Raw genomic sequence first — 13,401 nt, forward strand, 5'->3', positions numbered from 1 at the left:
GTTACATGTTTCATGTATACTGTAAAAAAACCCATGTACGCTTTTCCTCCTCCCTAACCATTATCAACAGAGAAAAAATAGTCCAGTGTTATCGTAAACCGGTTTTACTCTTGCGGGGTTGATAATTGGGTTTGACAAACTCATATAATCCAACTCATTCTCCGCGGCAGGAACAACGAGATATGATTCCCACATTAGTTCGAGACTCACGAGCATTCAAAAGATTACTAAAACTTTCTGATGCGTGATCGCCTTTTTTTGTTCTCTATCGAATAGAGCAGTGGAAGCATTTATGAAATCACTATCAACCGTTTTCTTCAGTATAGGTCTAAGTCAAATTTCTGGAATCCGTGATGACGTCTGTTGAGAAAATCTCAATTACGCCTTCGATGTAACCCGGCTACTATCTGTAAGATTACTATCGAGAGCGTTGAGGAGGTTGTGCTCCAGATTCTTCGGCGAATATTTCGAAAACAGCCTTGTAGCGCGCTTCACTTCGTGGCGCATTATCAAGTTGTCAATAACACCCCGTCGGAAATGGGAAGCCGGTCCGAGTCGTGCTGAAATGTTCCATCATGTACCGTTGATGTATCGTTCGTGGCCGTAAAATCCTCGATCAATAATTTCGTATCCAGTTGGCGGTATTTTTATAAAGAGCGTGGGTTTTCCAATGCCTACTGTTAAACTCCGCTCAGTGAGCACGTTTGAACAAACCCATTTCCGCGTTTGGTTTTCCATCTCGGAAGTCACAAGTGCAGTGGAACGTTTAAAAATCACTTACATCCGTTTTTGTCGCGTTTAAAGCGATTGGCAATTTTAGGCAAAAATGCTTTGCTTTTCGTGACAGCTAGTGCTACCCTTGACCCTACCCAGCTTGGGTGTTTGATGTGACACTGTGATACGATCTTCTATTAATAACCGAACGGTCAAACTTCACTTGCATGTCGCGTTCGCCATTTCCACCGGTAGTGGCATTTTCCGCTCACAAACAACATACACACAATAATGCGTTGAGGCCGTTATTTTGGTGGCCTTCTTTCTTTTTTTGCGGTCCCGCTTCCTACCGGGAGATCATCCCGGGACGGGGATGAATGTGACATTTTTGTATACAATAATTGTGCAAAATCACTATAATCACACGGCACTTAGGCTTAGGTAAACAGTGGCAGCAGACGGAGATAGAATTATTTTACACACGACCAGGGCCCCCCCTTTTTTGCAACTTACGGCAGGAAGAAGTATGGACGGAGCAGCACGGCTCGGCTAGTAAATACTAATCGGATCGAAAGCTGCCTCTCTCGCAACGGCCGCTGCGGCTCTGGGTAGCGTTGCGAGAATACTAAGGTTCGTTCCCTCCGACCGGCTAGACTAAATACGCATCAAACGCGAGCTGCTCGCCCGACACAACTCTACAAAGACTATACGCCGCTTTGTAGGTGGAGGCGCATGTCTGAACCACTACGCACGCGGTGGTTGTCCATCTAGCGTCGTCACTCGCGACCCCGATCGATGACGCCATCCCGATGCTGTCGACGATGGTGACGTTCAGCGTCGCCAGTTGACTGATGATGGGATTGGACACTCATCTTGAAGCTTTCGCTTTTAACGCGGTTAGGTTCATTTCCCTCAAGCGCCTCAAGTTCTTATCAGCACCGTAACGCAACAGGCGTGCTCGCGTAACGCTAGTAAAGTTGGCGCCAAACGGAGGCTTCAATACGCAGCATGGACCACGTGCTTGCTCGACGGGTTCCGGAAAGAGGTACGTTGACCGGCCTTGAACTTGAAAGATTTATGAAACGTCGCTTATGCTTCTTGTTTGTTTTTCTTGAATAAGTCTTCCGATAAAGTTGTGCCCACCGGTCTGGATAGCACGTTTTTTTTACTGTGTCCCTTCACGGACGTTATCTTATTCTGTGCCGGATCTCTTTGATGTGTGTAACACCTTCAGCTAAACCGACCTAGACGGTGTTCAGTGGCACGATCGTGATGAAAATGATACTTGTCCGATAATTACACGCTATCCACCGTCAATTGACTGCGTAAACAGGCAAATTTATAGGGTACTGGGGTGGCTACTCTAACCGGTAGCCCATGAGACCGAGACTGTTTACTTTAGTAATTACAGTAATTGTACGTACCGTGTATATTTCACACAACACGAATGATAAATGAAGACTTTCGGATAAAATTAATGAGCACCGAATTGATCTACATCATAAAAACAATTTGTTACATTTATTCTACACTAAACGGCTCACAAAAGACTTAAGTATGGGTTACTATTGATAAAAGATTCTATAACACTATTCGGTCCACTATATTCAGCGTCTATAAAAATGGCGGCATGACTTTTATTCGTTGGGGATAGTTAAGCTTTCCTGACGGATCACAGATCTATGGCAGATCACAGAAGGGATCTAAATTAATATTAATGCATGGCTAACAACCGAAACCGTTGACTGACAGGAGAAACTACGCCGCGTGTCAGCCGGTACGATCGGTTCGGTAATAATATTAATCACGCGTTTCAATTAACCCTAATCAGCGTTTTGGAGGCATTCCAGTGAGTGTCGCCCGTGGGATGTGAAGCCCAAATGATTGGCATCAATTGAACCAATGTAGGGGATGCCATCCTTTCCCATCGTATGGATTGGGAGTAGTGCGTTAGCGTAACCTTCATGCTAATTTGTTTGTTCAAACGCACTCCGATGAGAGATTGCTCACTTCGTCTTCTTCCACCTCCTGCGAGGGCGTCGAACCGTGGGACATTCCGCGGAAGTAGTCCTCAATCTCCTGCAGCGACTTGCCTTTGGTTTCGGGAACTACGTAGATAACGTACAGCACGCCTAGGAAGGACACAACCCCGAAGATGATGAACACATTCGCACTGCCAACGAGCTCCACCATCGTAGGGTAGAGCTTGATCGTGAAGAACGACATCAGGTAGGTGAAGAACACGGTGATGCCCGACGCAGGACCCCGGACCGACTGTGGGAACAGTTCGGCCAGCATCGAGAAGGGCATGGTGAGAAATCCGAGCGTGCTGGTAAAGATGTACGTTAGAATGAGGGCCGTTGGAATCCAGTGTAACGCTTCGATCGGTGGGAAGTAACTGCAGAGCGCCAGCCCAAACATGCACACCAACATGCCCACGCCGGAGAAGATCGAGGGTGGTTTGCGACCGAGGGTGTCAAGGATGTACGCCACAAGCAGCGTCGCTACGACGCGAGTTATTCCAATCAGTACCGTGCACAGAAACGGATCCATCGACACGCTCGCCTCGGAGGACACCTTGGCGGCGTACACGACGATCACGAAAATACCGGAAAATTGCTGGAAGCCAAAGAATCCGATGATGACACCGAGCGGTTTGTAAACCTGGGGTTGTCTCAGCAACCGAAGAAAGCTCTCCCGGCCGGCTCGGCGTTGCGCTTGGACGTTTTCGCGCAACCGCATCAGCTCCTTGTCCACCTCAGGGATACGCTGGCGGTACGCGCCATATCCTCGGATCCGCTTCAGCGATCGTTCTGCTTCCTCCTCACGCTCCTTCGACATCAACCAGGCGGGCGATTCCGGCATGGCGAACAACAAGAGCAACGACCCGACGCAGATCGCTGCAGCCATTCCCGCCACCAGCCGGAAGTTGTGAGGCACCGCGTAACCCATTGAGTAGATGAGAAGGATGCCGACGGCGATCATCAACGAGGTGAGCACGGTCAGACGACCGCGCATCTTTGGGGTGGCAATTTCCGCCGAGTAGATGGAGGCCGGTGCACTAACCAGGCCAATGACAATACCTGCAAGAAACGTTCTTTGTTAGTGACGATGGCCTGAGGGGTGCATACCCACGCCTTGACTCACCTATGATGACACGGGCAATTAGGATCTGTGTGTACATCTGGTCAAAGTTAGTCATACTGCATACGGCTATCAGCGACCACGACACGATGGAAAGCACGTTGATCAACATCAGTGTTTTCTTACGGCCTATCCGATCCAGCAGGTATCCGGAGATGAGTCCACCCAGCGGGCACGCGATAGAACTGATGGAAGCTGGATAAAAAATAAGAACAAAGCCATAGTTAGCTAGGCATTTCCGGTGCGAAGATAGAGGTGATAGTGATTCAACAATTCGCGTACAGCTTTAAAACATAGTGTGTCAAATAAGTTCCCGCATTGGGGATCTTCAATCTGTCCTCTATTTGTTTAACGAGGCGTCAAAGGTGCTATAAGTCTGGAGTTTGATTCCTAACTGATACCGGATCCTCTCCAGTACGAGAGGACTAACAGGCTAATCACAATTGTCCTTTATCCCTGAGATTCTCGTTAGTCTCGATCAGGAAGCGTTATTAATCATATTAAGCAGGCATGATCTAGTCCAATCCTTATGCCAGAACGAATATTAGGGAACTTCTCAACACTTACCGAACCACGACGCTTGACTTGAGTTCATGCGCAACGGGTTGTCCTCGCTGGTGAGCGCATGCAGCGTGATGGCCGAGTAACCCAGTCCCATACCAGACGAGAGCACGGTCAGGTTCGCCAGAATGCTACTGATCAGCTGCATTCGGGCTCCATTCGAGTGGGCTTTCTGGGCCAAGATCATGGTGGTGTTGTTCGCCGAGTAGACCGCACCGGAGGTTGATGATGATTTTCCATCCCTTACGCTCCACTGCTTCTCGCTGACCAGCGCTAGGGAGGTCGGTTGGATGTACTGAAGGTTCGACTGGGCCACAGTCAGCTGTTCGAGCTCTTCTGCCACCGCCGCCGTCGAGGGATTCTCACGGTCATCATCGTCGGTGCGTCGTTCTTCGTTCGTCATTATCGCTTGGATGTCGTGATGCAAGATTAGCTAACACTGGGAAATAGGAAGAGTACAAAGCGTTAAGGACATCGCATCTTGCAGCTATTACATCAGCTAGCACGCACAATGTGACCCCATTGACCGAGTGCCGGAGTTCGAGATGGTCTTTGTTATCATGACTTGCCACACAACGGACATATTTCCCATCGATAGGAATTGCCTCTTTGATAACCGATCCTTATGTGATTAAACTTTTTTTTTAATGCCAGTATAATAGCACGATGTTGGGCTATGATGTTCCAAAGAGCATTCAGCGGCGTGAACAAAACATCGATCGATCAACAACTGATAGTGGAACCCAATGGTTCGATGATCTTCACACTGATAACGATGCCTCGTTCAAATTGCGGAAAATATTGGCAAAGCAGGTCGATTTGTGGTTGATGCTGATAGCACGCGTTAAACTCAATCCAAGTGACGCTCCAACGCGGAGTCAGGACTCATCTTAAGGAGCTTCTATCAGGGAACGGGAGGAAAAAAGCAGGGAAAACAGGCGGACCCCCAAGAAAGGCGATAACGGATGGTTACCGTGGGCCGCTGCCAATCGTCGATGGACCGTAATCAATTTCAATCAGCACTAATGAGAAAGAGCACCCAAGGGGTGAGGGGTGTGGATTAATCCCCAGTCAGTGCCGAGGGGGTGAGGGATTCCGTCACGTTTGCATGTTGTTGTGCACATTGCACAGGATGCGTGCAGCTGCATTGATTGGATGCAAATCAGCTATTCGCAAAACGTTGCTGAGGAGACAAAGTAAAATGCCACGACGATGAGGCAATTTTTAATTGGCTATTTGAAATAGTGCATGGAATTTTTTTACTCATTTGCTGTTATTTTTCTGCAATTGATAGTAACAATGTAGAAAAAATCTTCTTTCATCTACCTACACCAAGCATAAAATAATCATCAAACAAAACGACGAAAAAGTTCGAAACGGTACCGACCAAAAACAACGGAATGTATCAGCTTACGCCAGCCCCTTGGTAACAAATCTCGTTTAATGAGCAGAAAATTGAGAGCAAATTTTCGAACTATACTGACCCCAACCCGAGAAATGGGTCCGAGCGAACCAGAAAACTGAAGCAATTCATCCCGATGATTTTTGTCAGATAACAAAAGGCGAACAGAGAGCATAAAAAAACATTACCATGGAAAGTAACCACTGTTCCAGAATGTAAAACATCTGATTGGAGCGCATGGCAGAATTTTTTTTAATGCTATTTTTCCGCAGAACGGAGTATTATTCTTCCTGCTGACCTATAGACAGCGCTGGTTTGTGGATCGCCGATAACCATCCGCAAAGCAACCGAGCATGATTCAACGGGCGCTTCCTACGAGTGCTGATAGAGCTCGGACCGATCGGTACTATCAGGCTGAATATGCGAAATGGACAACACTTTGCTGGGTGAATTAATAATCTTTCGTCTGAAACTTTTCCATGCAGATAATCCTGAGGTGGTCCGTGCGGGTGAAAGATCTTGACAACAGCCATAAAGGGGCTTGTAATCGGCGTAACGGTCCACAGAAGCATTCCCAGGATAATTTTAAATTTTGTTTTGTATGCCCCTCAAAAGAATCTTGTACAAAAACGGATCAAAATCTTCACTTCTCACCAACATCTCAGTCAGTCAAATCATTGTTGCATTGATCCTGGAAATTTATTCTAAAAAATTCTACCTTCAACAAAAAAACGCGCGTCCTTCGTTGATAGCATAATCTCCCGTTCCACGTGGCCCAAGAACGGGGCATTATCTTGCGCAAGTGATTCACGTGCACATCGCCAAGCAGCGACTTATTCTGGTTAGTTGTGCTTCGCTTCGTCGCGTTCTGAAGCATCGGAGTCAAAGGTCTGCGCATTTGTTTTTGGCATGGACCATCTTGGAACCTTCTAGAAGAACAGTGTGTTTAGCGCGATGTAAACAAACATTAAGGAGTTTTTTTTTCCTTTGAGGCTTAATAAAAGAGGCCAACGACTGAAGTGTGAAGAATAATTTGCCGGAAAAGTATCACTAAGAAGCCATTATCAAGCTTAGGGAACATTCTGTTTCGTTCGTTAATGTTATGAAATAATGCTTATCTACTGTCGGAGGCGGGGAGTTTGAAAATTATGCAACATATGTAATTATGCAACATATCTGAAGTATGACAGAAAAGCATGTTTTCCAAGCAATTTGCCAGGAGGAAAAGTAAATAAACAAAATCTCGGTTGAAGAAGTGTCATAAAAATCTGGATATGCAGGATAATTTATTGCGTCTCACTAGCTAAGCCTACTTAGCACGAGGCTCATTGAATTAAATTTGCAACGTAACCGCGAGCACCAACCTGGTGCATGCTGAACTCATGGCCAAGAGGTGATTAAATTGTTCTCAGTAAACAAGGATAATAAACCTTCTTCTGGTGGGAAAAAAGCTGGATAAAAAATGAGTTCCAGCTTATCCGTGAATCGCTAGCGGCTCTGTTATGTTTGCTTATGACAGAACCTGAGTTGAACCGGGTCTGAGTCTTATCTAGACGAGACGACAAGTAGATAAACGACAGTGATAATTGTATGCCCCGGAAAAGGGCTCATTTAGATACGTTCGATTTTTGTGATGTGTTTATTTTCAAGTTCCACCGTTTTTCCACCAAAAACCACGGACCACATTCCTATGAAACACGTTGTCCGCGCGTTGCACGGCACATTGCAGTCTGTTTCTTATAATTAACCATCTTGATTGAACGTGTTGGAATTCAATAGATGCTGCCAAACCCGTTAATGGGACGTCTGCCAACGGTAAACATGTGACACATATCCAGAAATTTAGGAACTATTTTTTTAGTGCCCTGCTTCCCAATAGGGCAAAGGCTTAGACAACACCCGCTACGACACAGCCCTGGAGGTCACATTGAGGATGTTTTTCTCCCCCCGGGGGGGTAAGTTTCGATCCACCCGAATGATCAGCAGTCCCCCCGGGGGGTGTTTGCTGCTAGACGGCATTTTTGTTATATTTTTTTTTTTTTTGAGCCAAGACCACGCTTGGGAACAGGTTTTTTGCTTCACTGGGGCGCTTGTTGCCGTTGAAGGGCTCAGAACTAAACTTACCTTGAACGGTTCGATTGCTTCACTCACAACCAATGTCAAAGGCAATCGTGTTTAATATATTTTAATTTGTTTACAGTTCAATTTGTATGGTATTTAAATTACTCAAGTCTTTGCAAGTGACTTGATTCACTTTGATAAATTTCTTCCAACACTTCAAACAATCCCAGGCACTGAACTTGCCAGCTATGTAAGGTAACGAACTGCTGCGAGAGCGGACACCTCCGTTAAGGTTCCTGTCTGAGCAACGACTGTGCGGTCCGGTTGCGCGCCTCGCTCGGTAGTAGTCGATTGCTCGTGACCAAGCCCTCACCGCGCCAAATCTTAGTAGTAGATGTACCACGTCGGACGGCTGCGGTATCAGCTGGAAGGTGCACTCCTTACATGTGTCACTCGGCCAACAGGCGGTAGAGCGTCAAATCAGTACCGGATGATCTCGGCCGTTTGATGATGTGGTGTTTGGTTTTCTTCTTTTCGCGATTCATCTGCGATTTGTTGTGTCAACAGGGTGTGTGCTTTATCGATAGCTTTACTTCGCGGGAGAGGCGCGTGGTGCATAATGCGTCACGACGCGCAAGACGCTTGCATACCTCTTGACCAGCTCGGTGCAATATACAATTAAAAGAGAAAAAAACAAGTAAACAAGCGATTAAGCTCGGAGTAAACAGTGTTCGATTCCTTCCGCCGCCAGCACTCCTGTGATGATACTGGGGCGAATGCTATCGTGGAGGATTTTTTCCCTAGTTCCATTGTCGTTTCACTGGGAGACATTGTTCAAGTGGGCCTTATCGGGGTTTAGTGAATCTGGTATCAATGCTCCAGTTTACAGCACTTACCTTAATTGGATGGAAAAAGATAGTTTTATTGTAACAACGAACAGAACCAATTCTGTTGTTGTCAAGTAATTCATTTTGATTTTCACAATTTTAGTGTTTCTCGTACAACTTTCCTTATTGTTTTTTAAAGCATACCATGCTTAAGGCCTTGTATCGGTAATTTTCTCGTATTATCAAAATCGATTGGTGTCCCATTGTCGTGCACTGCTTGTAACAATACTAAATGATAAGAACGATCGCTTCCTGAAACCAATGTTCATAGTTTTTTCAGTCAACATACAACGTCCACACACAGCCCCACACTTGTTAGCTGACCCTTTGGTGTCGCTCTATGAATGATGCTCTTCTTTCCTTGTTTTTTGGCGACCACCATGCGCTTCAATTGCACATGGCGATTGCGTGTTCGATAGAGTCGAAAATAACCTCAATTGTTATCAGTAAATCATGCAATGTCGGCTGGGGGAAAAATATAACGGTCCTTATCCCAAAAAACATGTTGTTTCCCTGTTTCGGGCATAACCGTTTGAAAGAATCCTTATACGTTGTTGATCTACGTAGAGGAAAAGTCAATCAAATATTAGAACTATCACCACGTTTTCAAACTAACCACGTGTTTGCAAAATCTGCGTTGAATTCGAAAAAGGGAACTTCCCATACGTTGGATTTCCCTTTTACAAGTTTGCATATGAACGCAGAGATTACTTTCACATATCCCCACTCAGGCGGGACGAGGTTGCGCCATGCTATTGAATAAACCCAACGTGAGGGATTTTTACCTTTTACTGTTAATAAACATAACAAACATAATAACCCAACATGTGGCTTGGTAGCTGACTTTGAGCTTAGGGCAACATGTGTCGTGATCGGAAAAATGATAGATAGATCGATCCAGCACGTGTGGTTTGAACAAGCGAAATAAGCGACCAATAATTAATTACTAATATTATAAACAAATAATTAATTACTAATAGGAACACTTGGGGGTGCCCATGGCGCAGCGGTAGCGCGAGGAAACACCACACCACAGGTGTGGGATCGAATCTCGAGTCTGGCACCCTCCGGTATTACGAACGGCTGACCACCGATCTATAATATACCGTCTTTCGGTCACACAAACTCTCTTCGGAGAGAGGCCTTGTCCCACTAGGGGATGTCGTGCCACATAAAAAAAAAAAAAATAGGAACACTTCGCAAAGGCAAATCGTTCGATATAAACGGAAATAATGAATTAAAAATTCAAAATTTGAAAATCAATCCATGTTCTCAGTGTTGCATACTTTTAGGCGCAAATGAGAAATTGAAGATTTAAAAAGGTACGTTATCCAACTGGACAAATATTTTGTACTTTTTAAAGGATAATCTCGCTTTTCGCGAATGTAGCACTAGTTTGCATTCAGTGTATATGTTATTCTGCAGAAAATGGGGATAAGTTAAGGCAGCACATGTTATTAGTATCAGTAGTTGCATCACAAGCATCCGTGGTGGATGGTGTGGTAATGGTACAACCATCATGTAGAAATAGAAATCAAAATTTTGTCTTTTGCAAATGACCATCACCCGTGCCGTGGAGGTTACGGAGTCGGTCAAGGTTTACCATGTTATAGCTAGAGTGAGAATTATAAGTTAATTAACGCCCTGTGGGCGTTGAAAACTTCCCGGTGGGTTAATCTAACGGATTAACTTCGTTGGTGGTAGTCTATTTCTCGATTCCTAAACACAAGTGTCACAAAGATGCAAAAATTATGATGTCTATGTGGTATTTTTCCTTTTAACCCAAGCATGGCGCAAAAACATGTTCGTCTTTTTGGAAAAACGTGTTTTTAATTAACTACCAGACAGAAGTCTGGGGCCACTGAAATGAATCACCTTATGATTTCGCTGGCGCTTTGATTTAAAGGACACGATTAACATATTAGCGAGCATGTTACCAACATAGTCTACGTTGCTACCGTTGGTAAACAAATTATTGTGCCAGAATCGTTTCAGAGGATGTTTTTTTAAAAAAACAAGTTAATGGCCTTGACGAATAGATAACTAGATGTCATCTTAGTTATTTCTTAATTAAATAGTACCAGTCTTTTTGTCATCACGCACACCATTTACCCATAGTTATGATGAGAATGTTTGCATTTTTGAATATTTTCATTTATTTTAACACTGAATAAATGTTGAGATTTCAAACTGCCTACAGTTAAAAAATGTCAATTGGTAAAACTTCAACGTGGTATCGTACGCTAAACCCACTCTATCACAGAATCGTAGCTTACGCTTACCCAATACACGACCGTCCTTATGGTCACGCTTTGGTATCCTGCTTGGTCGCGTCTGTACATTTGTCTCCCCGGAAGTATTCCTCAATGTCCTGCAGAGTGCGGCCCTTCGTTTCGGGCAGAAAGAAGTACACAAAAAGGATACCGATCAACGAAACGACGCCGAAGAACAGGAACACATTTTCACTTCCAAGCATGCTGACCATCGTGGGGTAAACCTTCAGTATGATAAAGGACATCGTGTAGCCGAAGAAGATGGTCAGTCCGGAGGCGAATCCGCGCACCTTCGTGGGGTAAACTTCGGCGTTCATCGAAAACGGTAGCGTGAGGAAGCCGAGTGTGGCGGTGAAGATGAACGTCACCAGCAGCGCGGTCGGTATCCAGTTCAGTTCCGTATCGGCCACCGGGAAGATGGCACACGCAGCCAAACCAAACATACAGCAGGCCATACCGAAGCCGGAAAACAGGGCCGGTGGCCGACGACCGAACTTGTCCGATATGAATGCCATTAGCAGAGTGGTAACGACACGCGTAAACCCAACCAGTACCGCGCTGAGGAATGGATCGATAGCGACACCGGCTTCGATGGAGAAGCTGGCCGCGTACACAATGATCACGAAGATGCCGGAGAACTGCTGGAACACGAAGAAAGTGCACATGATGGTAAGCGGCTTGTAGACCTCGGGTTTCTTCAGCTGCACCATCTTGGAGGTCTTTTTCGACTCGGACGAACGGAATCGGGCAATGTTCTCCTCGAGGGCCTTCAGCTCGGCCTTGATCTCCGGGTGGTTGTCCTCCTTGATGCCACGGATCACCTTCAGATATCGTTCGGCTTCCGGTAACCGCTTTTTACCCACCAGCCAGCTGGGCGATTCGGGCAGGGGAATGACGGTGAGCATCGAAACTATGGTGAAGGCCCCACAGATCGTGCAGACGTAGCGCCAATCGTCCTATCAAATGCAACCAAGCATGTGTCAACCGTAACTTATTGGAAATACAAGCGAAAGAAAGATTACCTTGAACATGTAGCCAAGCGAGTAAACGATCAACATCCCGATACCGGTGAAACCTGCAGTTAGCAGCGTCAGACGGCCTCTCAGATTTGGATGCCCCACTTCGGCAGCATAAACCGAGGCAGGGGTGCTGGACAATCCGATGGCGAGACCTAAGAAATCGAATCTATCTCATTTCTTTGAATATATTAGCCGAAAATGGCAACTTACCGATAATAACACGTGCAACCATCAACTCTATAAAAAGAATGTCAGGATCCGTGCGACTTGCAAATGACATGATAGCCCAGGAGATGATCGAAAGGATGTTGATGCTGTAGAGCGCTTTCTTCCTACCGATCTTATCCAAAAGGTAACCGGAAAGCAAACCCCCGAAAGGACACATGATCGAGGTGATCGCAGCTGTAAGGATTGAAAAGTATAATTTGGACTTCTCCAATCGGGTGTGGAGTCGCTGTAACTTACCAAACCACGTTGCTTCGGACTCGGACAGCACCACGGATGTAGTGGAGTTCGTCAACTCAATCATTGCGATCGACGGAAAGCCAATGCCCATACCGGATGAAATGATCGTGATGTTAGCCACAACGGCTAACAAAATCTGCGTGATCGCCGCCCGTTTCGTTAGCTTTACGACGGTGGAACCAGAAGATGTCTCCACGGTTTTAGAGGCGGGAACATTTTGATCCTGTGGCGCATCGGTTGGTTCTTGTGTTTTCTCCATGGTAATGCTGTAAGATGATAGGAAAAAATTAGCTTATACACTTCACATTACTATTTTATTTTAATGTAAATCGACGTTCCCCTTATAAAAGTATTTAAAAACAATCATGTCATTTTCGTTCTCAAACCTCATTAGTAGATGAATATATATATTTGCAGAACTTGTTAACGTGTCTCGATTGTGGCCGTTTTTAGTGTGTCTGGAATTGGAAGTTCATGGATTGCCGGTCAATCGACACCAGCTGGAGATCGACACTGGAAAGAATGGTCAACAAATAGTGCGTCACGGTGGCGTTTATAATTAGCCTCCCCCGCGTGCCAAGAAGATAAACGCTCACTCACTTTGACTTTGTCGGTCAAAATGTTATTATACTTGTGTAATCTTTCCTTGCCTGGAATAATGCATATCCAAATATTGTCGCTGACGCGCTGGCACTTTCCGTCACTCCAAGAAAGCGCCTCGGTCCGGTGCGCATCTTTGTTCCCAGGCAGCGCGGATTTAATTTGTGGCGGATAAACAAAACCAAACCCCCGGGAGAAGGTGTGACGTCCGGCGGCGACCGTTGCTATCAGGAACCCGTGGTGGTACACTGATCTTACGATTTTCTTGTTTGACT

At 45.6% G+C, this 13,401-nt stretch overlaps 2 protein-coding genes across 2 annotated transcripts; both read right to left on the reverse strand.

Moving 5' to 3' along the window:
* Positions 1 to 2,694: 2,694 nt before the first annotated feature.
* On the reverse strand, positions 2,695 to 4,822 carry LOC131267594 (facilitated trehalose transporter Tret1-2 homolog). The gene is made up of 3 exons (XM_058270511.1): positions 4,426 to 4,822; positions 3,862 to 4,053; positions 2,695 to 3,797 (listed from the first exon to the last, which is right to left on the reverse strand). Exons 1-3 carry the CDS (start codon positions 4,820 to 4,822, stop codon positions 2,695 to 2,697), a joined length of 1,692 nt encoding a protein of 563 aa, XP_058126494.1.
* Positions 4,823 to 10,953: 6,131 nt separating this feature from the next.
* Positions 10,954 to 12,785, reverse strand: LOC131267595 (facilitated trehalose transporter Tret1-like). The gene is made up of 4 exons (XM_058270512.1): positions 12,527 to 12,785; positions 12,272 to 12,463; positions 12,065 to 12,213; positions 10,954 to 11,998 (listed from the first exon to the last, which is right to left on the reverse strand). Exons 1-4 carry the CDS (start codon positions 12,783 to 12,785, stop codon positions 11,075 to 11,077), a joined length of 1,524 nt encoding a protein of 507 aa, XP_058126495.1. The 3' UTR covers positions 10,954 to 11,074.
* Between the last annotated feature and the right edge of the window lie 616 nt (positions 12,786 to 13,401).

This window comes from Anopheles coustani, chromosome 2, assembly GCF_943734705.1.
Source record: "Anopheles coustani chromosome 2, idAnoCousDA_361_x.2, whole genome shotgun sequence".
In the NCBI taxonomy this organism is placed as follows: domain Eukaryota; kingdom Metazoa; phylum Arthropoda; class Insecta; order Diptera; family Culicidae; genus Anopheles; species Anopheles coustani.

Excerpts from the sequence above, each read along its gene's own strand:
- LOC131267594 (XM_058270511.1), bottom strand. The coding sequence starts at position 4,822 with ATGACGAACGAAGAACGACGCACCGACGATGATGACCGTGAGAATCCC. Across the intron at positions 4,054-4,425 it reads AAGTCAAGCGTCGTGGTTCG|CTTCCATCAGTTCTATCGCG; the intron begins GTAAGTGTTGAG and ends TTTTTTATCCAG. Across the intron at positions 3,798-3,861 it reads AATTGCCCGTGTCATCATAG|GTATTGTCATTGGCCTGGTT; the intron begins GTGAGTCAAGGC and ends CGTTTCTTGCAG.
- LOC131267595 (XM_058270512.1), bottom strand. The coding sequence starts at position 12,785 with ATGGAGAAAACACAAGAACCAACCGATGCGCCACAGGATCAAAATGTT. Across the intron at positions 12,214-12,271 it reads GGTTGCACGTGTTATTATCG|GTCTCGCCATCGGATTGTCC; the intron begins GTAAGTTGCCAT and ends TCGATTTCTTAG. Across the intron at positions 11,999-12,064 it reads CGCTTGGCTACATGTTCAAG|GACGATTGGCGCTACGTCTG; the intron begins GTAATCTTTCTT and ends TGCATTTGATAG.